At 52.2% G+C, this 26,630-nt stretch overlaps 2 protein-coding genes across 11 annotated transcripts in view; one reads left to right on the top strand and one right to left on the bottom strand.

Annotated features, from left to right (window-relative positions):
* The window catches only part of SMOC1 (SPARC related modular calcium binding 1), a 167,395-nt gene extending 159,159 nt beyond the window's left edge, over positions 1–8,236 (top strand). For 2 of the 4 annotated variants that reach the window (XM_064144178.1, XM_064144162.1), the window contains exons 12-13: positions 1,204–1,254; positions 4,133–8,236. In XM_064144178.1, the coding sequence (XP_064000248.1) occupies positions 1,204–1,254; positions 4,133–4,149 (68 nt within the window). In that variant the 3' untranslated portion in view covers positions 4,150–8,236. The remainder of the gene's footprint in view (positions 1–1,203; positions 1,255–4,132) is intronic. The other 2 variants (XM_064144170.1, XM_064144187.1) reach the window with 2 other exon arrangements.
* A 7,653-nt stretch (positions 8,237–15,889) lies between these two features.
* Positions 15,890–26,630, bottom strand: part of SLC8A3 (solute carrier family 8 member A3) — a 131,613-nt gene continuing 120,872 nt past the window's right edge. For all 7 annotated transcript variants that reach the window (XM_064144126.1, XM_064144099.1, XM_064144107.1 and 4 more), the window contains 4 exons: positions 19,815–19,939; positions 19,177–19,276; positions 17,453–17,728; positions 15,890–16,959 (listed from right to left, as the gene is read on the bottom strand). In XM_064144126.1, the coding sequence (XP_064000196.1) occupies positions 16,583–16,959; positions 17,453–17,728; positions 19,177–19,276; positions 19,815–19,939 (878 nt within the window). In that variant the 3' untranslated portion in view covers positions 15,890–16,582. The remainder of the gene's footprint in view (positions 16,960–17,452; positions 17,729–19,176; positions 19,277–19,814; positions 19,940–26,630) is intronic.

Genomic DNA, 26,630 nt, shown 5'->3' with positions numbered 1-26,630 from the left:
CACCATCTGAAATCAGACCAAGTAGCTAGCAGGAGATGCTTTTGAGACCTCCTGTCTGTACCCAGTGCACGGCAGGAGCAGGCTTGCTGCTGAAGTGTGAGCCCTTGCCACGGGCTCCATCTAGTGAAGGGTGTCTGTCTGTATCTCATGTCTGTGGTCTGTCCCTGCCTTTCTGCCAGGCGAGAGTTCAGGTCTTTGATCGTTTAGGCTAAGCTAAAGGTTTAATAAGCTCAGGCTGTCTGCATTACCCACACCTTCACAGTCTCCTGGCTGTCCCCTTTCTACATGGCATTGTTTTGCTTGCTGTTAGCAAGAGCTGGCTCGGGAAACTTTATGGCACTGCTCGCTTCTGTCCTTTCTTCTTCTTTCTACAGTTTAGTTTAACCTTGTGATTGTTGCTTCTTGCCCACAGCAGATCTCTGGGTTTCATGCCACTCACCTACTACACCACCAGGTTGTTAGCAGCTCTCACCTCAGGCACATTGGTCTGGTTCTTGGATGTGAATCTTAAGGAGTGCTGGCAAAGTAGGACAAGGGAGGTTCTTCTGCCCCTGTACTCAGCACTGCTCAGGCCACCCCTTGAGTGCTGTGTCCAATTCTGGGCTACTCAGTTCAAGAGAGATGCTGAGGTGCTGGAAGGTGTCCACAGGAGGGCGCCAAAGCTGGTGAGGGGCCTGGAGCAGAGCCCTGTGAGGAGAGGCTGAGGGAGCTGGGGGTGTGCAGCCTGCAGAAGAGGAGGCTCAGGGCAGAGCTCATTGCTGTCTGCAACTCCCTGAAGGGAGGCTGTAGCCAGGTGGGGTTGGGCTCTTCTGCCAGGCACCCAGCAACAGAGCAAGGGGACAGAGTCTCAAGTTGTGGCAGGGGAGGTCTAGGCTGGATGTTAGGAGGAAGTTGTTGTCAGAGAGAGTGATTGGCATTGGAATGGGCTGCCCAGGGAGGTGGTGGAGTTGCTGTGCCTGGAGGTTTTGAAGCCAAGCCTGGCTGGGGCACTTAGTGCCATGGTCTGGGTGATTGGCCAGGGCTGGGTGCTAGGTTGGGCTGAGTGAGCTTGAAGGTCTCTTCCAACCTGCTTGATTCTATGATTCTATTATAAAGCTTACTGTGTGCAGGCTTAGAGGAGCTGCTCTGAGTCTGCCCTTCAGCAGCAGAGAGTGGAGAGGCTGTGGCACCTTTTACCTTTAACGTGGTGCTTGGCTTTTACAGGTAGCCTGAGCGGTTTCCCCAGTGGAAAAAGACAAGGCCTTAACCCTTTCAGTGAGTATCTTGTCAAAACATTTCCTTTTCTTCTTTTTTTTCTCTCTGTGTCCCACAATTGGTTCTCTCTTCTCTCCTCCATTTGCAAACAGCAGTACAGAAAGAGCTGGAAACCAAAGGGGTGTGTGGATGCAATGCCATGCAGCACTGTGCATCACTTCAGAGCTCAGCACTGCCTTCACCTGAGACAGGCAGTACCTTGCTAAGGAATGACAATAGCCTGTGGCAGCTCTGGGATGAGCACTCTCCAAACCCTATTCTGCCTGCTTCTGGGTGAAGGGCTGTGTTTGCTTTACTCCATGGACAGGTTTCCACTGTCCCAGGGAAGGTCTGCTCCCCTTGGCATTCGGTGACACACATCATGCTTTCATCAGGCATGAAAAGTGGCTGTCATTGGGTTTGCTTTTGGACCTGCTGCTGCCTCATGGTTTCATTGTGTGCCTCTCATTTTGGACTGTGAGAAACACTGAGCCATTCACAGGATCACAGGATCAGGTGTCAGGGGTTGAAAGGGACCCAAAGAGGTCACCTAGTCCAACCCCCCTGCCACAGCAGGACCACACAATCTAGCTCAGAGGAACACATCCAGACAGGCCTTGAAAGGCTCCAGAGAAGGAGACTCCACAACCTCTCTGGGCAACCTGTGCCAGTGCTCTGGGACCCTTACAGCAAAGAAGTTCCTCCTTGTGTTGAGCTGGAACCTCCTGTGCTGCAGCTTCCATCCATTGCTGCTTGTCCTGTGCCAGGGAGCAGTGAACAGAGCCTGTCCCCACTCCTGACCCCCAGCCCTCAGATGTTTGTATACATTGATTAAATCCCTTCTCAGTCTTCTCTTCTCCAGACTAAGCAGCCTCAGGTCCCTCAGCCTCTCGTCATCAGGCAGTGCTGCAGTCCCTTAATCATCCTCATAGCCTTCTGCTGGACCTTCTCCAGCAGATCCATGTCCCTCTTCAACTCTTAAATATTCAGCATCTCATCCTTGTGGGCCTCTTTTAGAGTTTGAGCAAAAAAATCCAATAGTCTGAGGTAAACTCTTACCATATCTTAACATATTCTTAACATAGGTGTTCAAGGCCAGGTTGGATGAGTCCTTGAGTGACCTGTTGTAGTGGGAAGTGTCCCTGCCTTGGACCTTCTCCTGCAGATCCCTGTCCCTCTTAAACAGTTCTCCCCTGCCTGTCTTTCTCCTGCCATTTGTTGTTCTGTAGCCCTCCAACATATGTTGAGTTAGACTTCTTCCAGTGCTGAAAAGACCTGTGAGAGAAGTCTTTCCATCCTCCTATCCTCCTTATCTGACCTCGGCGAGATGGGCCGGGCAAAGACCTGAAGGCAAGGATCAGCTAAGCCTCATAGATGAATGTAGTGATGTTTCTGCTGTGTCCTCAGTTCTCCACTAACAAGTGAGTGGAGGTATTCAAATGATTGTGTACCCTGGCTTCAGTCTCTTTCCTAGCCAGTCAGAGCCCAGGGTAGGACAGGCCACCCCTGCTCATGCATCGCATCGCACGCATAGACATGAAGTCAGTCTGCTGTTTGCATGACCTGGGCACTGAGCACTGTGAGCACAGACTGAAAGAGTTGGGGCTGTGCAGGCTGCAGAAGAGGAGGCTCCCAGGTGATCTTCTTGTGGCCTTCCAGCATCTGAAAGGGCCTACAAAAAAAGCTGGGGAGGGACTTTTTAGGCTGTGAGGGAGTGACAGGGCTGGGGGGAATGGAGCAAAGCTGGAGGTGAGGAGAGTCAAGCTGGAGGTGAGGAGGAAGTTGTTGAACATGAGAGTGGTGAGAGGCTGGAATGGGTTGCCCAGGGAGGTGGTTGAGGGCCCATGGCTGGAGGTGTTTAAGGGCAGGCTGGATGAGGCTGTGGGCAGCCTGCTCTAGAGTCGGGCGTCCCTGGCCATGGCAGGGGGATTGGGACTAGATGATCCTTGTGGTCCCTTCCAACCCTGACTGATTTCCATTTGACAAGATTCAGCCCCTGCAGCAGGGCATAACAATTAGCACCAGTCCCTGTGAGGCCTGTCTGGTAACCCTCCTCCTGTCAAAACCAAAATCCATACTTCTGTCTTCTCTCCAGCATGTTTTCACCTGTAATTAATCCACAGAGCTCTTGCTCTGATCCTGTAAGAGCTTTGATTCTTTAAGATCCTTTGATGAGGGGCTTAATAAAAGCTCTCTGAAGAGATGAGCATGAGGGTAGGTGGATTATCTGAAACACCAGGCAGCACCCCTACATCATCCACTGAGACATGGATAACTCAGTAGGGTCCTGAGACCCCCAGCTCCCAGGATGCCATATCTCATCTGCAGATTCAGTAGCTTGGTAGACTTCAGAGTACCTGGTGCAGGCAGGCCTCTTAAGAACCATGGAGCAGGGAGGCTGCTCTGTTGTGCTGCTGCAGAGATGGGAAGGGGTTCCTTATCCTTGCCTCTGGATGACAGCCCCCTTCAAGGCCCTCTTGCCATGCAGGGGAGGCTGGCTGCTGGCTGCAGCTCGTGGTGGCAGGGCAGCCCCATGGGCTTCTGCATCACCTACGGCCTGCAGGAGAGCAGAGGAAGAGATGTCAGCCCTGCTGTTTCCTCAGTCTGCATGCCCATTTCCAAAGAGGGGGAAGGGAGAGGAAGGTGGTGGTTGTGTTTAAAAATAAGTCCATCCCTGGGGCTGCAGGTGACTCACTGGAGGGGTTGGTTTCAGCAAGGCTGTCACGTTAGCCTGTGGCTGTCTCTGCAGTCTCATCCTTCTGGGGCCGTGGCTGCAGCACAGGCTCTGCTGTGTTCTTCTCAGGCAGCTGCCCTTCTGCTTTAATTTCTCTTTTTTTCCCCTCCTTGTCCCTGCTTCTCTTGTGTTGTTTTTGCCTCCTTGCCTGCCCCACCCTTTCAGTAGATCGCCTGGTGTAGCTGCAGAAGACAAGAAGGGAAGGCAGGAGCCAACTCAGAGGCAAGAAGGATCCAGTGACAGAGGGACAGACACCTTGCTGCTTGTGAGCAAGCAGGCAGCATCAGCACCATCCAGCGTGGCACAAGTGGCACCCAGAACGTTTGCACTTTTGAATCATTGGTTTGGGTTTGTTCTTAATTGCTTTTCAATGCCATTATCCAATACTTTGGAGAGCAGGGGAGGGTAGCAGGAGCATCACTTCTTGAAATTGGAACAGCTACTGATGAGTAAAACTGAGTTCTCTGGGACTCGAAAGAGAATTTTATATACTGTATATAGATATATATGTAAATTGTACAGTTGTCTTGTATAGGGCTTGGAGTCACTGTCCCCTTCCTCCCTTCCCTTTGCTTTGGAAGGCTGCTGGGCTTAGAGGGACACTTTGCATTTAGTGCATTGCATTAATACATTCATTTCTGCCACCAAACCAGCCAGCAGCTGTCAAACCTTAACACCCCCCACGTGCAAAGGAGCAAGTCTGTCAGTGTGGCTTGTGCTTACAGGTATGCACACAGTGGTCCAGATACCAAATGCTTCTTGGGAGCAGCTGAACCCCTTCTTTTCTTACCATAAAGCCCTCTGCTGCTCTACCAGCAATTGGGCTTTTGAGTGAGCACTGGTTTCAAGCTCTGCGTTGGTGCACTGCAGAGCTGCTTAAAGTAGGTTTAGAAAAGGGTTGTCCTGAGAACATACAAGAATAGGTTCTGCATCTGTTGCAAGTTGGGCAGAAGGGAGTTGCAAATTCCTTCCTATCCAGGCTCAGAAGGTGTGTAGCAAATAATGTGCCCACACTGTGGGAAGGATGTGGGAGCCACAGGCCTGGTATAGTCAACAGAATGGAGTCTTGCATCTTCCTCTCTTGTAAAGCCTTCCACCTGATGTTGCACAACAATAAAAGATACTGAGAAGCCTCCTAAGAGCAGCATTAGGCTTGCCTGTTACTTTGCTGCAGAGCAAAGAATGTTTTTGTCAGCGCAGAAAGACACAATCATGCTGCTGGTTTACTTCTGTTTCAGCACTGCATCTTGGGCCATGCTTACTGGTGAAGGTCTGTCTGCAGTGGCTGCTCCTGCCTTCTGTGGCTGTGAACTCAATCTCCTTTCCTGCACGTGGTGTACCTGCTCAGCTGAGTGCAGCCTCTTCACCCAGTTCACTGTTAGCAGCGTCAAGCACACACTGGGGTCACAATACCAAGCAGGCTTGGTGTTCCTGGAGGCCACAGGGTCATGTCCAGAGTTGTTGCTTACTTGATCTCAGATACAATTGTAAGGTCAGCAGGAGGGCAGTGGCACCCACACGAGCAATGAGTCCCAGGTTTGGGCAGAGGACAATGAGACTGTTTTGCTTTGTGCCTTGCCAGGCAGTGGCAGCACTTTGTTAGATCACAGCAGATGTTCTGAGCAGGTTCTCAGCTCAGACCTGGCTATCCTTGTGCCACTCTCCTCTGGACTAAGAACTTTCAGCCAGAGACAATGAGATGCCATGGTAATACAGGGGCACACACACCAAGAGCTGTTTCTGATGGCACTGTGCTGCTGCAGAGACTGGGCTTGTCCTTCAAGGCTTTGTTGCCTTGCTGAAGGATGTTGCAGCAGCATCTTCAATGTGGCATGGCAGCATGGTGATAGCATGAGAGAAACACATCACAGCAGGAGTGTCTGATGCAGATAAGTTAGTTCTTTGTTGACAACATCTATCAAAAGGAAAGCAGCAAACTATAAATAACTGTTTAAGAGTAGTCCTGACTTCCCCTGGGAAGTAGATTTGAGCTCATTAGAACATTTGGCATGGTTGAGACCAGCTCTGGTGATCTCTGAGGTGAACGTTGCGCTACCATAATGTAAAGAGGTTGTCTCTGTAGCAAGAGCAGATATATAAAGATCATGGTGATCCTTCAAGGAAGCCCTGATCACCTCTCTCCAGATGCCACTGAGATGGCTTTGGAGAAGCAGAGGACAGCCTGCTCTGAAGTAATACCTAAGTGTGGAGGCAGAGAAAAGAACCCTTCAGAGCTAGGAAGCTGAGAAAGGGAGAAGGAAGGAGAGCACTGCTAGGGCCAATGCCTGTGGTTACCTGGCACATCTGGTTGGAAGAAACCTGGAAAACCATCCAGTCCAAGGAAAATCACCCACTCCAACCCTCGACCCAGCACTACACCATGTCCCTGAGCACCAGGTCCACATGCTGCTCGAACAGCTCTGGGGATGGTGACTGTACTACCACCCTAGGTAGACCAGATCCTGCTGCTGGATCTTCATGGTTTCTCACATACAATGTCATGTGGGTTTAGGCCTGAAAGCTCCCATTTACTCGATTTGCCATTTTTAAATGCCACAGGCACACATTTGGTGGTGAAATGATTTGGCTTAGTGTATGGTTAAAATGTTGCAGCCACTCGTTAATCCTCGTAGGAGTAAAGAATGAATTCAAATGCATAAAGCAATGCCAAGAAAGAAAACCCTCTCCTTTTTTAGGATGCTAGTTTTAGGAATTAAAAGCTCTGACTACTGGGTTGATGTTTGGTTTATTGGGTGGTTGTTTTGTTGTTGTTTGGGTTGTTGTTTTGCTTTGAATTGTGTCCAGCAAAATCATCCAGGTGGATGCCTGTAGGAGCTCTGTCAGCCAACCACTGGGACTAGGCAGTGCCCCACAAGCTTGTAGAGCTGCTCCAAGTCACTGCTGCTTTGACTGTGGGATGTCAAACAGCCAGTGCTTCTGCCTGTCCTGTGGCTCCAGCTGCAGACCTTTTCCTCACGCTTGGCCCCTTCCCCTCCCAAAGGCCTGCATTCACATGCACTTGGCAATTAAAAGCAGGTTAGTTCTTCAAGGAAAGCAGACCAGAGGTGGCTGTGGATGTCACCTTTGGTACTGAATAGAATCAGCCTGGTTGGAAGAGGCCTCCAAGATCGTAGAAGCATAGAATCAAGCAGGTTGGAAGAGACCTCCAAGATCATAGAAGCATGGAATCAAGCAGGTCGCAAGAGGCCTCCAAAATCACAGAATGAAGCAGGTTGGAAGAGACCTCCAAGAACGTAGAATCAAGCAGGTTCAAGCAAAGCCTGGATGGGGCACTTAGTGCCATGGTCTGATTGATTGGACAGGGCTGGGTGCTAGGTTGGACTGGCTGAGCTTGGAGGTCTCTTCCAGCCTGGTTGATTCTATTCAGTACCAAAGGTGCCCTCAGCAGCCACCTCTGGTCTGCTTTTAATTCTGTCCAGTCAACTAGGGGCTGTTCATGTCGCTAGGCTAGAGCAGACTGTGGATGAGTTTAGGTCCAAGCACTATATTGCTTTCCCCCTCACTGTCATGAGACATGTCAGGTCCCCTTGTCGTGGCTTTGCTTGGGCCTGTGAGAAGCTTTTAGCAACAGCTGTACATTGGCACACAAGACCCAGCCAGCACGATGATGTAACACCCAACCAGAGCTTAGGTTACTTGTTGAGTCTGTGAGTTGGAAGATCATGCTGGTAGCACTGGTTCTGATTCATACAACTCGTCCTACAGTTTGTCCAACAGTCTGTGTTCGTCAGAAGAGAGAAGTGCTTTAATTCCTCCCTTCCCCTGTTGCTTTTATTGCCAGACAGCTGGAAAGTCCACCTGGCTGTCAGGCCAAACATGGCCTTATCTGGGGGTGGTAAGCATTCTTCTGCTCTGCCTTGCATCCTCCAGAAGCCAAAGTGTCAGTGTTGTGCCTAGAAGCAGATCCTGGGCACATCTGTCTTCATCTTTCAAGTCCTTGTGGGCTTCTCCAGCTCTACTTTGAATGACAGCTGAAAACAGCTGGGACAGAGAAGAGAACCAGGGCTGCACAGTGCAAGTCACCTGCTCCTCCTGCCAGAAGCAGAAGTCTTTTGCTGAACATGCCAGAGTGCAGCGTGTTGAAGGGAACTGCAGTTGGTGGGATTCACCTGTGTGAAGGCTCTGCTTGGCATTGCCTGAGCTGGCGCTGAACTCACCGTGCCCCAGCATGTTTCTGCCCAGGCCATTGCTTGTTAGGTAGAAAGGCATCTGTTTGACTTTGGGTTTGTAATAAAATAGGCAACTTTTGCTCCAGTGTCTTGTGGTGCTTTCTTGCTGAAACACAGTTCCCAGAACTTCTCTCTTGCACATAACATTGTGCACAGTGCCATGGGAGGAGGGACTGCCCTGCTCACAGCCATGTCTCAGTCTCTGATGGGCATCTCTGGTCCTTAGACTTTTTTCTCTCCTGTGTGTAAGCCTTCAGGCTGAATAAAAACATTCCCTAGAGAGCTTCTCTGTGGTTTGGTGACAGCTGCCTGAATTCAGCTTTTCACACAATCACAGAATCAGCCAGGTTGGAAGAGACCTCCAAGCTCAGCCAGCCCAACCTAACACCCAGCCCTTCCAGTTAACCAGACCACAGCACTGAGTGCCCCATCCAGGCTTTGCTTCAACACCTCCAGGCACGGTGATTCCACCACCTCCCTGGGCAGCCCATTCCAATGCCAATCACTCTCTCTGACAACAACTTCCTCCTAACATCCAGCCTAGACCTCCCCTGGCACAACTTGAGGCTGTGTCCCCTTCTTCCGTTGCTGGTTGCCTGGGAGAAGAGCCCAACCCCACCTGGCTACAGCCTCCCTTCAGGGAGCTGCAGACAGCAATGAGCTCTGCCCTGAGCCTCCTCTTCTGCAGGCTGCACACCCCCAGCTCCCTCAGCCTCTCCTCACAGGGCTGTGCTCCAGGCCCCTCCCCTGCTTTGGCGCCCTCCTGTGGACACCTTCCAGCACCTCAACATCTCTCTTGAATGGAGGAGCCCAGAGCTGGACACAGCACTCAAGGGGTGGCCTGCAGGGGCAGAAGAACCTCCTTTGTCTTGCTGCCCACACTGCTCCTGAGCCAACCCAGGTTGCCATTGGCTCAGCTGCTCATCTGGGCACACTGCTGCTTCATCTTCAGCTACTAGCACCCTCAGGTTCCCTTTCTTCCTGGCTGCTCTCAGCCACTCTGTCCCCAGCCTTTTGAAGCAGGAGAGTAGAGTTCACCGCAGAAGGTGGGGCTGTAGCCAAGTGCAGTCACTTGGCACAGTCTCCCTAAACTAGGGATCAAAAGTCACATTTCATATCTGCTTATCCCCTTTCACATGGGAGCCTTCATGCTTCACTTCTGCTGGACAGGCAGGAGAGCCTTAAATAATATCTTCCAGCTGTTGTCCAAGACCTCAGAGATGACAAGTGCCAAGCTCTGCTGGGAAGCAGCCTTTACTCAGGCTGCAGCATGGGTGATGTGCATCAGAACCTGCAGCAGCATGGCAGAAGAGGCCACAGAGCACTCCTCTGAAGCAGGTCTGACCAGTTCTTGCAGCACTATGGCATTTCACTTGGTTGTGTGTAAATCTCTAGCAATTAATGAGCCAACTCAGTTCATGAAGGGGAGGCAACTGCAGCTCCAGTGGGAGGTTTGGAAAGCAGCTGGAAATCAGCTCTGAGGAGAAAGAATTGGGAGTCCTGATGGACAAGTTCACCACCAACCAACAGTGTGCTCTTGTGGCCAAGGTGCCCAGTGGTATCCTGCAGTGTGACCAGCAGGTCAGGAGATGTTCTCCTCCCCATCTACTCTGCCCCAGTGAGGTCACATCTAGAACATGGTGCCCATTTCTGGGCTCTCCAGTTCAACAGAGACAGAGAGCCATTGGGGAGAGACCAAGGGAGGGCTGCAAAGGTGATGAGGAGGCTGAGGCAGGTCTAGGCTGGACATTAGGAGGAAGCTGTTGGCAGAGAGAGTGATTGGCATTGGAATGGGCTGCCCAGGGAGGTGGTGGAGGCACGATCCCTGGAGGTGTTGAAGAAGAGCTTTCCATGGTCTGGTCGATTGGACAGGGCTGGATGCTAGGTTGGACTGGATGAGCTTTTAGGTCTCTTCCAAGCTGTCTGATTCTGTGATGATGTTTGCACACTGTGGCCCCACTGTGTCCTTAGCCAGTCAGCCTTGCCCTGAGGACAAAGCACTGCTGGTGGGTGGCTCTCTGCTCCCTTCCTGAGCTTGACCTGCACTCTGCTTTGGGCAGAGAAGTGCACAAGGTCTACATTTGGCTGATGAAGAAGACAGAAGGTTGTGGCTCCACACCTTGCCTTTTCTTTAGTGCCAGCAGAAGTAGCAGGCCTGGCTCTTCTGCATGCAGTTCACAACTTAAGAGGCCTGTAGTGTGGAGATTGGAGTGCAGGATCAGAGCCTGGCTTACAGATGACTACAGCTTACAGAAACAAAGTCAGTGCTGGTACTAAAGAGTGTAACTCACTGCTTTTTGCTAGTGAGTGAAGGCCTCACCTTGGTGGCACAAGGTCTGCTGTCGTACCTCAGTGCTGTGCTACACCTGCAGACTTTGACAGGCCAGTGTCCCACTGTCAAGTGCAGCTCTGGCCTGGCACAGCACAAAGCACCACTGCTGTGTCCCTCTGTCATGATTTAGGCTGGGCCCACTGAAGTACTCCCTGCTGACTTCACTGTGTCAGGAAAGCGCTGAGGCAGCATTTGGCTGCAGAGCTGGAGCTATTTCTGCAGTGGCTTGGATGTGCTCACGGTGAGCTGGCAGCTGCTGACAGCCAAAGCTGCACGAAGGTGGCTTGAATTGGATCTGTTCACCCCCTGCAGCCCATGTGAATGTGACTCTTTTGCACCTCTTGATTCCAGGCGGTGAGATGCCTGCTGCAAGCTTGCTCACCTCAAACTGCAGCCTGAATACCAGACCTTCAGAAACTGAGTCCAAAGATGTCTGCTCCAAAATAAGATAAGATAGCAAATACCAATGGATTCCAAAAGCTGCTGGGCAGGAGCTTTGAAGAAATGTCCTGAAAAACAGAACAGCTCTGAGGTGTGGTCAAAGTCATAGAATAGAATCAAGCAGGTTGGAAGAGACCTCCAAGCTCATCCAGCCTAACGTAGCCCCCAGACGTGTTTAATGAAGTGGACCATGGCACCAAGTGCCTCATCCAGCCTGTATATTATCCTATCCATTGTTCTCCAGGGCATTGGGGCTCTAGTTGCAGGCAGGTTGGACTGGATGACCTTTAAAGGTCACGTCCAATCCAAACCATTCTATGATTCTTAGGCATGCAGAGGGCTGCACTGACTTAGAATCAACCAGGTTGGAAGAGACCTCCAAGTTCATCCAGTCCAGGTTAGCACCCAGCCCTGTCCAAGCAACTGCACCATGGCACAAAGGGCCCCATCCAGGCTTTTCTGAAACACTGCCCTCCTTCCCAGGATGGTCACAATAAGACACCACCCTGGGAAGGAAGGGAGGGTAAGCAGAGAGCAATAAAAAGGGTCAAGAGCTCTTTAACATCCCACAGCATGGAAAAGAACCAACACAAAACATGGGACAGGTGTTGGGGCATTGTGGAGCTTCCAAAGGGCTTAGGCATGGCATAGCAACACCTGTGCAGAGACGAAGAAACACCTGAGAGAGATGTTAGTTTAAGAGAGATGTTGAGGTACTGGAAAGTGGCCACAGGAGGGCGCCAAAGCTGGTGAGGGGCCTGGAGCACAGCCCTGTGAGGAGATGCTGAGGGAGCTGGGGGTGTGCAGCCTGCAGAAGAGGAGGCTCAGGGCAGACCTCATTGCTGCCTACAGCTATCTGGCTGTAGCCAGGTGGGGTTGGGCTCTTCTGTCAGGCACTCAGCAACAGAACAAGAGGACATAGTCTCAAGCTGTGCCAGGGCAGGTCTAGGCTGGATGTTAGGAGGAAGTTGTTGGCAGAGAGAGTGATTGGCATTGGAATGGGCTGCCCAGGGAGGTGGTGGAGTCGCCATGCCTGTAGGTGTTGAAGTAAAGCCTGGCTGGGGCACTTAGTGCCATGGTCTGGTTGTTTGGCTAGGGCTGGGTGCTAGGCTGGACTGGATGAGCTTGGAAGTCTCCTCCAACCTGGCTGATTCTGTGAGTCTATGACTCTAAGGAACTACAGATCTGATGTTCTAATATTTTGATGTGAAAACTGCTACTGGGAGCTACTGACCAGTTAGTGTCTAACCCCCTAGATGTGTTCATCCATTTGCAAAACACTGGCTGGAGTGGCTTTGTTGCTGCTTTCTGAGGACAAATCATATCAAACTGATTGGGTTTTATCCTTTGACAGGCTAAGTAGCCTCCTGGCTGCTGGTGGGGGGAGCACTGGATGTAATATGTCTTGACTTGGGTAAGGCTTCTGGCACTGTCGCAGAAGCCATCCTGAGGAAGTGCAACCTAATTGGACTTGCAGTGTGTGGAGTTCATTGTCAAAGCCAGGGAGCTTTCTGTGGAGCTGTGTGCAGAGCCTGTCCAGGGCTGAGCTCTGCTCAGTGTTTTCATCAGCAGCGTCAGGAAATCACAGGCTCACAGGATGTGAGGGTTGGAAGGGACCCCAGGAGATCGAGTCCAACCCCCCCCGCCACAGCAGCACAATGCTATCTAACAGAGCACAGAGGAACACATCCAGACAGGCCTTGAAAGGCTCCAGAGAAGGAGACTCCACAGCCTCTCTGGGCAGCCTGTGCAGTGCTCTGGGACCCTTCCAGGAAAGAAGTTCCCCCTTGTATTGAGCTGGAACCTCCTGTGCTGCAGCTTCCATCCACTGCTGCTTGTCCTGTGCCAGGGATCAGTGAGCAGAGCCTGTCCCCCCCTCCTGGCAGCCTTCAGATACTTATAAACATTTGTCAACTCCCTTCTCAATTTTCTCTTCTCCAGACTAAACAGCCCCAGGTCCCTCAGCCTCTCCTCATCAGCCATGCCCTCCAGTCCCCTCATCATCCTCGTAGCCTCTGCTGGACCCTCTCCAGCAGATCCCTGTCCCTCTTCAACTGGGGAGCCCAACATTGAAGGCAGTGCTCAAGATGAGGTCTCAGCAGGGCAGAGTAGAGAGGCAGGAGACCCTCCCTTGATCTGCTGGACACACTCTTCCTAACACACCCCAGGATCCCATTGGCCTCTTGGCCACAAGGGCACATTGCTGTGCCATGGTGAACTTGTTATGTAATTGCTCTGCTATAAAATTTTTTGGTGGCATCTAGGCAGTGATGTGGTGTGTGGGCTGTGAGCAACCAAGGGTAGGACTAAAATGCTTAATAGATTGAAGGAATAAGCCTTGGATGAGGCCTTGAGCAGCCTGGGCTGGTGGGAGGTGTCCCACTGTCTGCAGTTCTGGAGCCCCCAACACAAGAAGGTCATGGAACTGTTGGAGCCACTCCACAGGAGGCCATGAAGATGCTGAGAGGGCTGCAGCATCTCTGCTATGAGGACAGGCTGAGAGAGTAGGAGCTTTGCAGCCTGGAGAAGAGAAGGCTTGGAGGAGACCTTGGAGTGGCCTTCCAGTACCTGAGGGGGGCTACAGAAGGGCTGGGGAGGGACTACTGAGAAGTGGTGACAGCAGCAGCGGTGGCAGCAGCTGCTCTCAGGGGCTGTTGCTGCAGCTGGAGGCCAGGAGCACTGGCAAGCTTGGATGGAGCCTATCCTCAGGGTTTCCTGCCTGCCTTTTTTCAGGCCCTTGCCCAAAGACATGGTGACAGCAGGATAACAAGGCAGGGTATGGATGCTCGTTGGCTTTTGCCAGCAGTGGGCTCCCACCGGCAAAGCTCCTGTGGTTCCTCTGCCAAGGCTCCCCCTTCTCTGCCTTACACACAGACACATGGGGATAGAGACCCCTGATAGAGACCTTCTGTGGAAACAAACGCCCATCTTCAGGGACCACTGCCACTCCCATCTAGTCACCTGCTGTGCTGTTACATCTCTTTTTGTCCCAAAGGCAACCTCAATCCCACTGTATTTTTCCCCCTAACCTGTGGACACCTCCTTGCTGCCTCCCAGGTCAGCAGAAAGCACCACAGCAGGCAGAGACATTCCTTTGAGCAGCCTCTTCTACTTGCTTCCTCCCAGGGTTTGGCTTCTTCCAGGGAAGCAAATGTTTCCCTTTATCCTGTTTCTTGGGTAGCATAAATGACCTCCACTGTTGTTTTACAGGGAGTAGAGCTCTGTAAGGTCCTGCTGCAGGGCTCTGGGATAAGAAATATGTGCCCAGATAGCAGTGTTTATACAGATATAGGTATAGTTTTTATTTAGCTTTATTACTAACCCAACATTTCACTCTGCAGCCGTTGATGTAACCCACCACATCCTCTCGTGGTGGTCTTGTTTTCTTTTGCCTTAAAAAGAGATGCACTCCAAAGGGAGAGGATTGCCCCTTTTGGCTCTCTGCTGTTCCCAAGACCCACTCGAGATGACACTGGCAGCCTCCTGACCCGGGTGGCAGCCTCCTGACCCGGGTGGCAGCCTCTAAGCCCAGCCCTTTCAAAGGCCTGAAGCCCAGCAGTGAGCCGCAGGTTGCGGTGAGAGCCAGGGCAGCAAATGAATGCCAGGGCAGGGCAGGGCAGCCCGCAGCTGGGGTGGGCATGGGCTGGCTCTGGAGCACACATCGGGCAGGCCAGCCAGGCTTTCCTGGATCCCCTGCCACCCCCGGGCATCAGGAGCGCGCAGCAAACCCACCACCACCCTCGCCCCGACTAGGAGCCAGTGCCACTTTGCCTGCCCTCTGGTTCCCCCCAGGACAGCCATTTCTTTTCCTGTCTGGGTTGTAAACACACAGAGCTTTCCTCTCCCTGCAGTCCCACCAGCTCCAAGGTAATTGTACAAAGAGAAATGCCATAGTCAAAATATACATCATACCTACTAGATTAGAGGGTGGGGACACAGGGGAAGGGGGCACAGGGGGCATCCTCCCTTTGCTTTTTTCTTAGCCCAGGCAGGTGATTGAGATGCTACATGCTCCAGCCTTTGTCACTAAATGTGTGTTTGTGTCTGTGTCTGTAGTAAAAATAGATCAGTCTGGTGGTGTTCTTAAAAAACAAAAAAGAAAGAAGAAAAAGAAAGAGAGAAATGGAAGGCAGCAGGGGAGGGAAACAGGGCATAGTGAAAAAGTTCTCTGTGTCAGTCTGTTGTGGCTTCAGAAAATACTCATGGTCAACTCCAGCACTGATGGCAGCTTGAGGCTTCAGTTTGCATTTTTAATGTTGGTTTTTTTCTGTTTAAGTAGTAAAAAGAAAAAAAAAAAGAAAGAGAAAGAGAAAGAGAAAGAGAAAGAGAAAGAGAAAGAGAAAGAGAAAGAGAAAGAGAAAGAGAAAGAGAAAGAGAAAGAGAAAGAGAAAGAGAAAGAGAAAGAGAAAGAGAAAGAGAAAGAGAAAGAGATAGAGAAAGAGAAAGAGTCAGAGAAATAGAAAGAGAAAGAGAAAGAGAAAGAGAAAGAGAAAGAGAGAAAGAGAGAGAGAAAGAGAGAGAGAAAGAGAGAGCGAAAGATAAAGAGAGAGAAAGAGAAAGAGAAAGAGAAAGAGAAAGAGAAAGAGAAAGAGAAAGAGAAAGAGAAAGAGAAAGAGAAAGAGAAAGGAAAACAAAAAGGAAAAGGAAAAGAAAAGAAAAAAAAGATAGAAAAAAGAAATAAAGAAAAATAAAAATAAAAAAGGAAAAGAAAAAGAAAAAAGAGAAAGAAAAATTTAAAAAAAAGAAAAAAGAGAAGAAAAAAGAAAAAAGAAAAATAAGGAAAAAGAAAAAGAAAAAGAGAAAGATAAAAAGAAAAACAGAAACAGAAAAAAGAAAAAAAGAAAAAGAAAAAGGAAAAGAAAAAGAGAAAAAAAAAGATAAAAACAGAAACAGGAAAAGGAAAAGGAAAAGGAAAAGGAAAAGGAAAAGGAAAAGGAAAAGGAAAAGGAAAAGAGAGAACAACAAAGAAAAAATAGAAAAACCAGAAAAAATAGAAAAAGAAAAAGGAAAAGAAAGAAGAAAAAGAAAGGAAAAAAGAAAAAATAAAAAAAGAAAAGAGAAAAAGGAAAATAAAATAAAAATTTAAAATGAAAAGAAAAAAGAAAAAGGAAAAGAGAGAAAGACAAAAGCAGAAGTGAAAGCAAAAGGCAAGTGAAAGCAAAGGAGGAAGTGCGGCAGGCAGTGTGCTCCCCCAGACCCAAAAAGCAGTGGCAGAGAGACAAAAAGAAAGAAAGAGACCCCACAAATTCCTGATCAGACCTCTGCAATCCCCAGCCAACAAAAAGGAGGAAAGAGCTCCTTGCAGTGGAGGAGTGCTCAGGGGGGAAGGAGACAAAGCCCCTGCAGGAGAGGTGGCCTCTGGAGATGGCTGAATCGTCCCGATCCCGGCGGCTGGGGTCGGTGTGGTTTGCGCTGGTTCCACACTTGCCGTTGTTGCTTCCTTTGCTTTTGGTTGGTTTTGGGGTGGGGTTTGTCTGTCTGTTGCTCTGTGATGGTTTTGCCCTCCTTGGCACGTGGCTATCCGAGCACCCAGGCAGCGGTGGTGTCGCTGGACAGCCATCCCCTCCGGTGGAACCGCGCTTCCAGGGCGGGCGTCAGTGAGGTAACAGAGGAGGGGGTCTCTCCCCGCTGGCAGCACCATCCCTTCGCCACCTAAAACCCCTTGATGTAGCAGTAAGCCTCCAGGGTGGCGAAGAGGATGTAGAGCAGCCACAGGCTGACGAAGAGCAATGTCGTGGCCAGTTTGCAGCCCCGGGGACCTCCCAGCTCCCCTCCGAGGTGAGGCCGCCGGCGGTAGAGGAGGACACTGATGCAGATGAAGGCGAAGATGGTGAAGAGAGTGACGGAGAAGGCCAGGGTGCCCGCCGACACGTGGAACTCCTGCCCCTGTGAGGCCCAGTAGATGGCTGCCACTGACCACGCCAGCCCAATGCCCAGGAAGACGTTGACAGCGTTGCTGCCGGTGACGTTGCTGATGGAAGCGTCGGCATAGACGTCCTGCACGGCCGCGGCTTTGCTGGCAAATGTGTCTGGGGTTGGGCAGGAGAGAAGGAGAAATCACCAAGAGTCCAGCAGGAGAAATTAGGAACCCTTCATGCCTAGGGGGTAAGGGAGGCTCAGGTGTGGAACCCATCAGATGGGGACAGAGACCTCTCCTGGTGTACAACCCTACTCCCAGACCCAGGGGCCCTATGGCACTTAGTGCCATGGTCTGGTTGACTGAACAGGGCTGGGTGCTAGGTTGGACTCGATGAGCTTGGAGGCCTCTTCCAACCTGGTTGATTCTATGATTCTATGATGTGGGAGGCCTCTTCCAACCTGGTTGATTCTATGATTCTATGATTCTAAGAGACAAGCTGACCTATGTCTTGACATGGGAAATGTTGCCACCAAGTGGGACGCAGACCTTGCCTGGGGACAGGGCTTTCCCTTCCCAGCTCATGACAAAGCTGCTCCCCTGGGGGCCAGAGAGGCACTGGAAGATTTTATTCCCACCTCATCCCCTCCCTGCAGCCACCACACCTGGTACAGAAGTGCCGAAGGCGACAAAGACGACGGCGGTCACCGAGTCCTTGAGGCCAATGGTGCAGCCGAAGTGCGAGGCGAGGTCGCCAATGACGGCTGTGAGCATGCCGATGATGAGGATGGAGACCACGAAGCAGGCCCAGCCGTTGCAGTACTCGGTGGGGGGCACACAAGCAAACAGCACCTTCCAGAAGACCGTCAGGAAGTGCATCACGTAGTCAAAGCAGGAGGGCAGCCGCTCCTCACCGGACTCGTCCTCGTCCTCATCCCCAGCTGCGAGCGACACGGAAGGAGAGGTTCAGCGATCGCCATGAGGCAGGTTAAGGTGATGGGGGCAGGCTGCAGCCTGTGCTCGGCGCTCCAGCTCCAGGGATGCTGCTCTCATGGGACAAGGTGGCAGTGCACCACCAGGTCCCTGCGTGGTAGGTGAGCCTCCCAGGATGCCCCAGAGCCTGCATGGCTGAGGAGTGGCAGAGAGGTGTGTTGTCCCCACGCTGCTCCCACCCAGAGGCAGCCAGGCAGAATACAGTCAGCCTGTGGAGAAGCACCACGAGGGTACACAGGCAAGTGATACTTTGGGGTGCAAAACAGCAAGAAGTGAACAGAACTCTAGAACTGGAGAAGACCTCTTGGTCCTCCTGCTGCTGGTCACCAGCAGCACTGCAGCAAGGAGCTTCTCCTCTGTGTGAGCATAGCAGGAGCAGTGCTGCAGGGCCTTGGGAGGGTCCTCTTCTGAGCCTGGTGGGCGAGGCCAGCCCTGCAGCGGGAAGCACCACTTGGCCTCTGCACAGGTACAGGGTAATGGAGGTAAAGCAGCATCAAAGACAGCAGGTAGGGAGCGCAGGGCAGTTGGCAGGGGGTGCAGACTTAGGAGGAGAGGAGTAGGCCTGGGAAAAAGCTCTGCTGCAAGGATGGAGCTGCTGTTGCCACAGAGGCAGCTTCTCCTGATTGCTAGAAAGCAGCAACCTGTACCCTGCACCTCCTCTGCCACGTCAGAAGAAGCCCTTGCAACAGGTCCTACCCAACTGCCTGCCTGCTGCCAGCACTATGGCTGAATGGGAAACTGCCCTGCCAGGAACATTCCAAACCACCAGGGAGAGGCTCAGAGAGGTGTCTGAGTGTCAATAAGCATAGACATGCTCCACAGCTGTCTGGCTCTGCAAGTGGTGAGGTCTCTCAGGCTTCCCAGGCAGCAGCTGGCAGGTCTTAGCCTTGACCTCCAGCAGCTGTGGCCTCCTCAGGCAGCATCTCCTATATGCCAGACACTGGCAGAGACCCTGCTAGCTGTAGAAGACAGGACAGCTGGCAACAGGAGCTACCTGAACAGGACAGCAGTGGGCACTCCAGGAGCCAGACGAGCAGCCAGGATGGGATTTTGCTGCCTCTACACTGCTCATCAGGACCACTGAAGCAGCAGGAGCACCACCAACAGACATGAAGTCTGAAATCTGGCCTCCTGCAGAGCTTCACACCAAAAGAGAGAGATCTCCTGGGCTCTTGGCTAATGCAGCTGCAGAAGTTGAGTGCACTTGGAGCACAGGCCTTTTAACTGGTTTTACTGATGCCTACCACACATGCAGCAGCAAAGCATCCCTGACAGGCAGCTGCTGTCTCCCCAGCCTAGACGGAGCTCATCCCAGTGCCCAGACAGATCTCATGACCATACCCAGGCTGCATGAACCCTGCAGACACTGGTGTGGGTTTCTGATGTCCCCCCTCACCTGCGCTGACAGTAATGGCCTCCATGAACTGGTCCCTCCAGGAATGTGTCCCTACAACCAAAGCCAGGTTTGTCTTCTTAATCAGCTTGTCCACGGTGTTCTGGTGTGGAAATAAAGATGCACAGCAGTTAAACTGCCTGCGAGCAAGCAAGGCTGATCTTGCACTACACTCTGGTCTCACTGTCCCTTCCCAGAGTGTTGAAGTGCCACAAGCACTGTGCCTGCCAGATGAGGACATGCCTGGGATTGGGTCCACCTTCTCCCTGCACAGACTAATGCAAACCTCGCCAGTCAGCTTGTTTGCCACCCCTCAGTTCTGATGAGGCTCCTTTTTCTCTCACCCCTGCCTCACCAGAGCCAGCTTTGCCCCTGCCCTCTCCAGCACAAAAGCTTTTTCAGCATTCAGCAGGCCTCCCTTGTCTTCCTCCCTCCACCTCTCCTACCAGCAGCTACTTCCCCCGGCACTTCTTGTACGTCTCTGCCACCCTTTACTGCCATGCATACTTCTTTTCCTCTTCCAGAAGCCCTTCCCCTGCAGATGCAGCACCTCCCTTGCCTCCTCAGTCCTGCTCTCCATGGCTGCTCTTCACTGCCACATGGCTTTCTCCTCCCGCAGGACCCCAACGAGAACTACTGACCTTGAACTCATAGGACTCCTCAATGATGACTTCAAGCTTGGGATGCTCGCCCAGTATTGGCTTGCCCATCTCTGCAATCCTCTTGGCTTCCTCCTCTTCAACTGTCAGCTTCCTCTCAGCCACCTCTGTGGAAGCAAAGTCAACACCAAAGTGCTGCAGGCAGCAGACCTGGAGCACAGAAGCACTGTGGCTTCTTCTCTACAGGGCCTGAGCACAGGCTTCTGCAGCCCCTTCATGGCTTGCCAAGTTCACTCATCGGTTTGGGGGGACAGGGGTAGGGTGGTAGGGCAAAGGACCAAGATGTCTGAAGGCCAGAAGCCAAGAACACACACAGAATGGTTTTAATTTGTGGAAAGACACCCCCCCCCCTCCCCAAAAGTATCTTCAGCCTGCACTGGTGCTCCTGGGTGACATAGACTCTGACATTGCCCCTGCACAGCCACATCTTTGGAGGGGTCAAGATACTCCATACATAACAGCATTTCAGGCTATGAGAGTTGGGGCTCTGTAGCTTGGAGAAAAGAAGGCTTTCAGGAGACCTTGAAGTGGCCTTCCAGTATCTGAAGGGAGCTACAGGAGGGCTGGAGAGGGACTATTGACAAGGTCTGGTAATGACAGGGCAAGGAGGAATTGGTTTGAAGTGGCAGAGGGGAGACTGAAAGTGGATGTTAGGAAGAAGTTGTTTGCAGTGAGGGTAGTGAGACACTGGCACAGGCTGCTCAGGGAGGTTGTGGAGCACAGAAGCACAGAATGGGATCTTTGATCTGTGCTCCACAACCTCCCTGGAGGTGTTCAGGACCTGGTTGGATGAGGCCTTAAATGACCTGTTCTAGTGGGAGGTGTCCCTGCCTATGGCAGGGGGTTGGAACTGGCTGAGCTTTGATCTCCCTTCCAACCTAAACCATTCTGGGGTTTGGCACAGGTATCCCTTCTGACAGCTTCAATGCCATAGCGTCTCCTGGTTTCAGTGAACATGAGACAGGATCTTTTTCTTCTCCTTTGGCTAGAAAATCCCTGCTGGCATCTCGTGCCACACAGTGCTGGATTCCACACTCAGACAAGACACAGGTAGGCACAATCAGATAGACAAATGTCAGCATCTTTCTAGCTTCTGCAAAAAGAAAGGAAGGCAGGCAGGAGCCAAGTGGGTTTTGTAGGAAACAAAGCCAGGAGCCCAGGTCAGCATCACACTGAGGTGATCCTGTGTCTGACTCATCTGGCTGATACCCCCCAAACCCAGAAAAGGTGCCTGGATGAAAGAAGCACCCCAGCCAGTAGGAAGCATGGTGTCCTGGTACTGTCTCTGGCTCTTAGAATCATGGAATCAGCCAGCTTGGAAGAGACCTCCAAGATCATCCAGGCCAACCTAGCACCCAGCCTTGGACAATCAACCAGACCATGGCACTAAGTGCCCCAGCCAGGCTTGGCTTCAACAGCTCCAGGGACAGCAACTCCACCACCTCCCTGGGCAGCCCATTCCAATGCCAATCACTCTCTCTGACAACAACTTCCTCCTAACATCCAGCCTAGACCTGCCGTGGCACAGCTTGAGGCTGTGTCCCCTTCTTATGTTGCTACTTGCCTGGCAGAAGAGCCCAACCCCACCTGGCTACAGCCTCCCTTCAGGGAGCTGCAGACAGCAATGAGCTCTGCCCTGAGCCTCCTCTTCTGCAGGCTGCACACCCCCAATTCCCTCAGCCTCTCCTCACAGGGCTGTGCTCCAGGCCCCTCACCAGCCTTGCTGCCCTTCTCTGGGCATCTTCCAGCACCTCAACATCTCTCCTGAATTGAGTAGCCCTGAACTGGACACAGCACTCAAGGTGTGGCCTGAGCAGTGCTGAGCACAGGGGCAGAAGAACCTCCCTTGTCCTAAGTCTCCTCTTCCACCCACACAGCCCAGTGCAGGCACATGCCAGTGGGCTCTCTCAGGAGCCCTGGCATCTCGAGAACAAAGCTGAGTTCCTCCTCGCTCTCCTGTGCCTGACCAGCCAGGGTGCATGAGACGCATCATAGGGCCCAGCTGCGCCTGAGAGCAGGAGCAGGAGTTCTGCAGGACCTGGGGGAGTGTCACAAAGGCAGAGCATCATCTTCTGGCTAAGCAGGGAGTCAGACGCCACCTAAGGTTTCCCACAGATGTTACAAACACCCCAGGCAATGCCTCGGATGTGGTTAATGCCATGTGGGCTGCAGCAGATCTCTGCACCAAAGCCCTCACAGACGTTCTAAAGCCCCACAGACAGCTCACCGTAAACTCTCGCTTCGCTCCCCGACTCCAGCTGGATTGACTGCCAAGGCTGGAGGCCTGGCCAGGCATGCAGAGCTCAGGAAATACACATCAGCCTCGGTGGCAGGTGGCAAGAACCAGCTGCACTCACCACCTGAAATCGAGGGTGTACCTCAGCCCCACCACTGTCTGCCTCAAAGGTGCCGGACTCTGCGTCTGGCGGCCCCAGAAGCGCACAAGAAATGACAGGGAGAGGGGAGCACAGCCACTGGAGATGACAGGCAGGGAGGGATGCTGGAGGGGAGGGGGGCAACATCAGGGAAGCACAGAGGGGAGGAGGCAGCTAAGGTGGAGAAGTGCAGAAAGAAGGTGGAACCTGGACAAAAGCCTGCCTCATGCTACACCTAGAGGCGAAACCTGATGACTGTCAAGAAGACTCAGGTCACTTGTGTTCAGCTGAGCAGGGAAGTAGATGAAATCTACATCTCAGCCTGCAGAAGAGGAGGCTCAGGGCAGACCTCATTGCTCTCTACAACTACCTGAAGGGTAGTAGCCAGGTGGGGTTGATCTCTTCTGCCAGGCACCCAGTGACAGAACAAGGGGACAGTCTCAAGCTGTGCCAGGACAGGTTCAGGCTGGATGTTAGGAAGAAGTTCTTCACAGCAAGAGTGATTGGCATTGGAATGGGCTGCCTGGGGACGTGGTGGAGTCACCATCCCTGGAGGTGCTTAAGAGGAGACTGGATGAGGCACTTAGTGCCATGGTTTGGTTAATTAAAAGGGTTAGGTGATAGGTTGGACTTGATGATCCTAGAGGTCTTTTCCAACCTGCTTAATTCTGTGATGTCTTCTTCCAAGACAGAGATTGGTTAAGTCCAGTCTCTGCCTGTTCCTGGAAGTGTGTGAAGATGACAAGCTGTGCCCCCAGCTCCCTCAGCCTCTCCTCACAGGGCTCTGCTCCAGGCCCCTCCCCTGCTTTGGCGCCCTCCTGTGGACACCTTCCAGCACCTCAACATCTCTCTTGAATTGAGGAGCCCAGAACTGGACACAGCACTCAAGGGGTGGCCTGAGCAGTGCTGAGCACAGAGGCAGAAGAACCTCCCTTGTCCTGCTGCCCACACTGCTCCTGAGTCAGCCCAGGATGCCATTGGCTCTGCTGCCCACCTGGGCACACTGCTGCCTCCTCTTCAGCTCCTCTCTACCAGCACCCCCAGGGCCCTTTCTATGCTCACCATACAGTTAAGAGGGAGAGCCAAGCATCTCCAAAGAGCAATACAAAGCACCTACGAGAACCTGCCACTTCTCCCCAGGTACTGTTTAGGATATCTAAACATCCTGTAACGAGGAATCAGTGACAACACTTCCACAACACCAGACACTATCCTCAGCCAGCTGCTGAGAGATTGGATGGTCTCTCTGTTCTGATGGGACTGAGTACAGTCCTGCATTTGCAGACCCAGCAGCTGAGAGGGAATAAACTCTTGCAGCATCCAAGTGGCTTAGCACACTCCTGATGCTGCTGCCTTTCTGGAAAGCACTCCAGGCAGCAGCAGGGTGCACCAGGCTGCCTTCTGAGCTGCAGCAAGCATGGGGCATGCTTCCAGGCTCTGTAGTAGCCATGGGCCTCCAGCTTCTGAGGAACCAGCAGTAGGGCTGGGGTCTTGGAGGGCTGCTGCAGAAAGCAGGTACAGGTGAGTTATGTCTCATACCCTGGAGCAGTAGCCTATTAGAACACTACCAAGGGCTGTGATAAATAAAACACAATAGGTGGGGGGCTGGGGGAGGAGACAGGTTTTTAATTTGGAAGGTCAAGTCTGTCAAGGAGAAAGCTGCCAAGCTGCAGGTTAATTATTAACTATCCTGATTTCTGTTTGTATCAGCATCAGTACCTACTTCTCAGTGCAGGTTGCACCTTGGACTCCTTGGTGTCAACTCCAATTTAAGCCTGATAAGGTCTGGCTATGCCCAGCAAGAACAGGAGCTTGCCAGGACCAACTGGTCTGCTTCTTCCTCCTCTTTGGAAAGGAGAAGGTAGTGAGGAAGGTGTCCCCAGAATCCTGTCTGCTCTGTCACACAGGGGTTTGCTACCACTGAGTACCAGCAAACTGCCTGGGCTCACAGGAGCACGCACAGGCTGTGCACTGCTTTTGCCCAGGCTGTATCAATGGCCAGAGCTGATGCCTCCCAGGTGCTGGACCAACTCCTGCCTGCAGGAAGCAAGGAGAGGTTTTTAGGTAACCCACTCTTTGCTCTTATGCACTCTGCTTTATTCAGAGTCGGTTCAGACCCTTAAAGGAAGGACAGACAAGAGAGCCCAGCAGCCTCTACTATGATCCTGCCACTACTACGCTCTGCTCCCCTGGGCATGTCCCTGCTGTGCTCTGTTTCACTGCAGGGCCACTCTGAGACTTGCAGAGCATGTTCAGATCTACACATGGCAGGCAGCTTCTTTGGCTCAAAATTACTGTGAGCAGATCCCTCCTCCTCCTGCCATTTCTTTCTGCATTGCTCCTGGAGGCTACTGCCCAGCCTCCTTCAGACCGGCGGGACCAAACTGGAACAAGGCATTGCCTGTGGCTTCCTGGATGCACCATGAAACATGCTTAGCTGAAGCTCATTGCCACAGGGTACCCTAGCCATTGCACCTTTCAAACTGAGAGCGGCAGTACCCTGCCAGAGAGGCAGATAGTCATCACCCAGCTGATGCTGCATGACTACCAAACACCCCACGCACCGGTTTGTATTCCCTGTCGCTTGCTGAACGAAGAGCATTGAATGCAACGATGGATTCATGGGAGGTCACCATGAAGGCCACTCCACACCCCCTCGAGCTATCTCAGCTCCATCCATTTCTGGACAGGGCATGTACCTGCATGAAGGTCACCCTTTCTGGGGACTGGGCTGTTAGGAAGAAATTAAAAGGACAATTAAAACGGATTTGTTATGATGATTTTTTCTTTTAAAGCTCAGTAAAATATCATCCTGGATGAACAAAGTAAACAGTGAGCATAAATGAGCTCCTCTCTCCAGAGAGCTGTCAAGCTGTCAATCACAGCCTAGGGAAGGCTGCTGGCTGAAAGCCACCCTGGCTTTTGAGGTTAGCATATGGAGATGCCCTTTACTGACACACACAGGCATGAGCACCCTCATGAGCTGGGCTGCCTGCTGAAAAGGGAGGGATCTGCTTACAGAGAGCCTTGAAAGCTATTTCTGAGGCATGATACACCCCAGCCACATGCCCCCCGTGTCTTTAATGCTAACTGGGAAGTGCTGCACATTCATGAGGCACAGGGCTGGGAACTGCACAGTACTCCACTGCCGGCTCTGCCTTCAGGTGCGTGTTGACTCGGCTGTCCCCAGCATGCCAGTCAGCTGGCATCTCTGCTCCCCAGTCTTTCCCACTGCAAAGTGGAGCCAGGAGGCTTAATGCATAAAGAAAGAAAGATTTTAAATGAGGTTTCTTTGATCTGTGTGAGATTAGAGCAGTAGCTATCTATATTGATAGCTCCTCATCCCTGCAGGGATCGACCTCCTGAGCCCAAGGACTTGCACGCAAAGTCTTTGCTCAGGCTTGCAGTGAGTTTTGCAAGGGCTGAAAAGGCTTCCAAGGCAGTTTGCCCATTGCTGGCAATATCAGGGACAACTGGAGTAGCTTCATGCTTTGGTATTTGCCAGTGTCCAAACAAAAGGTTAAGCATCAAAGAGCTTAACCAAAACGCAGAGGTTTCCCTCTCAAATGGCTCCACAGCCACCCCATAGTGGTCCTCTGCAGCCAGCACTGGCGACTTGGCCAAGCAAAGCTACTGAAAGCTTTGCACAGCCTTGCAGGTCTGGCTCAGAGAACCTGTTTGGAGGAAACAAATGCTGAGCTGAATCTCTGCCAAAGGCTCTCCCTTGCCTCTGTTAAAATGCAGGGCCCCCATTTTGCCAGGCAGAGCTCTGCAAGGTGTGTGGAGACAGGATCCACGCCCCAGGTAAGGGCTGCTGGGACAAGACAAGAATTGTCACACCAGCTCTTCCATCAAGGCACCCCAGGGCTTCTGCAAACAGGGCTGACAAGAGATGCCATGGGAGGGCAAATGCCCCAGGGCTGTGGAGAAAAGGTGTCACACCCAGCAGTCCTCAGTGCCCAGCCCTGGGAAGTGATGCCAGGGAAAAGCTGGGCGGTCAGCACCAGGAGCAGCACCGACAGGTTCCACTGCAACAGTCTGTGATGCATCTCTTAAACAAAGGCTCCTGTGCATCCATGTCAGCTAAATCTGACATGACACAGACTAAACGAGGACGTGGCTGCCCTCCCTGCTGATCAGCCATGGCTGTCCCTGCCTTGCACTCCAGCATGTGCCTCTGCTCACCGCCTGGCTGCTGGCTTGACGTGCGTGTGGGCCATGAGCTCAAACATAGAATCAGCCAGGTAGGAAGAGACCTCCAAGCTCATCCAGTCCAACCTAGCACCCAGCCCTAGCCAAGCAACCAAACCATGGCACTAAGTGCCTCATCCAGCCTTGTCTTCAACACCTCCAGGCATGGCAACTCCACCACCTCCCTGGGCAGCCCATTCCAATACCAATCACTCTCTCGGACAACAACTTC

Source organism: Pogoniulus pusillus, chromosome 1, assembly GCF_015220805.1.
Source record: "Pogoniulus pusillus isolate bPogPus1 chromosome 1, bPogPus1.pri, whole genome shotgun sequence".
Lineage (NCBI taxonomy): Eukaryota > Metazoa > Chordata > Aves > Piciformes > Lybiidae > Pogoniulus > Pogoniulus pusillus.
The sequence above is the reverse complement of the archived record's forward strand: the minus strand, read 5'-3'. Positions and strand labels throughout refer to the sequence as shown.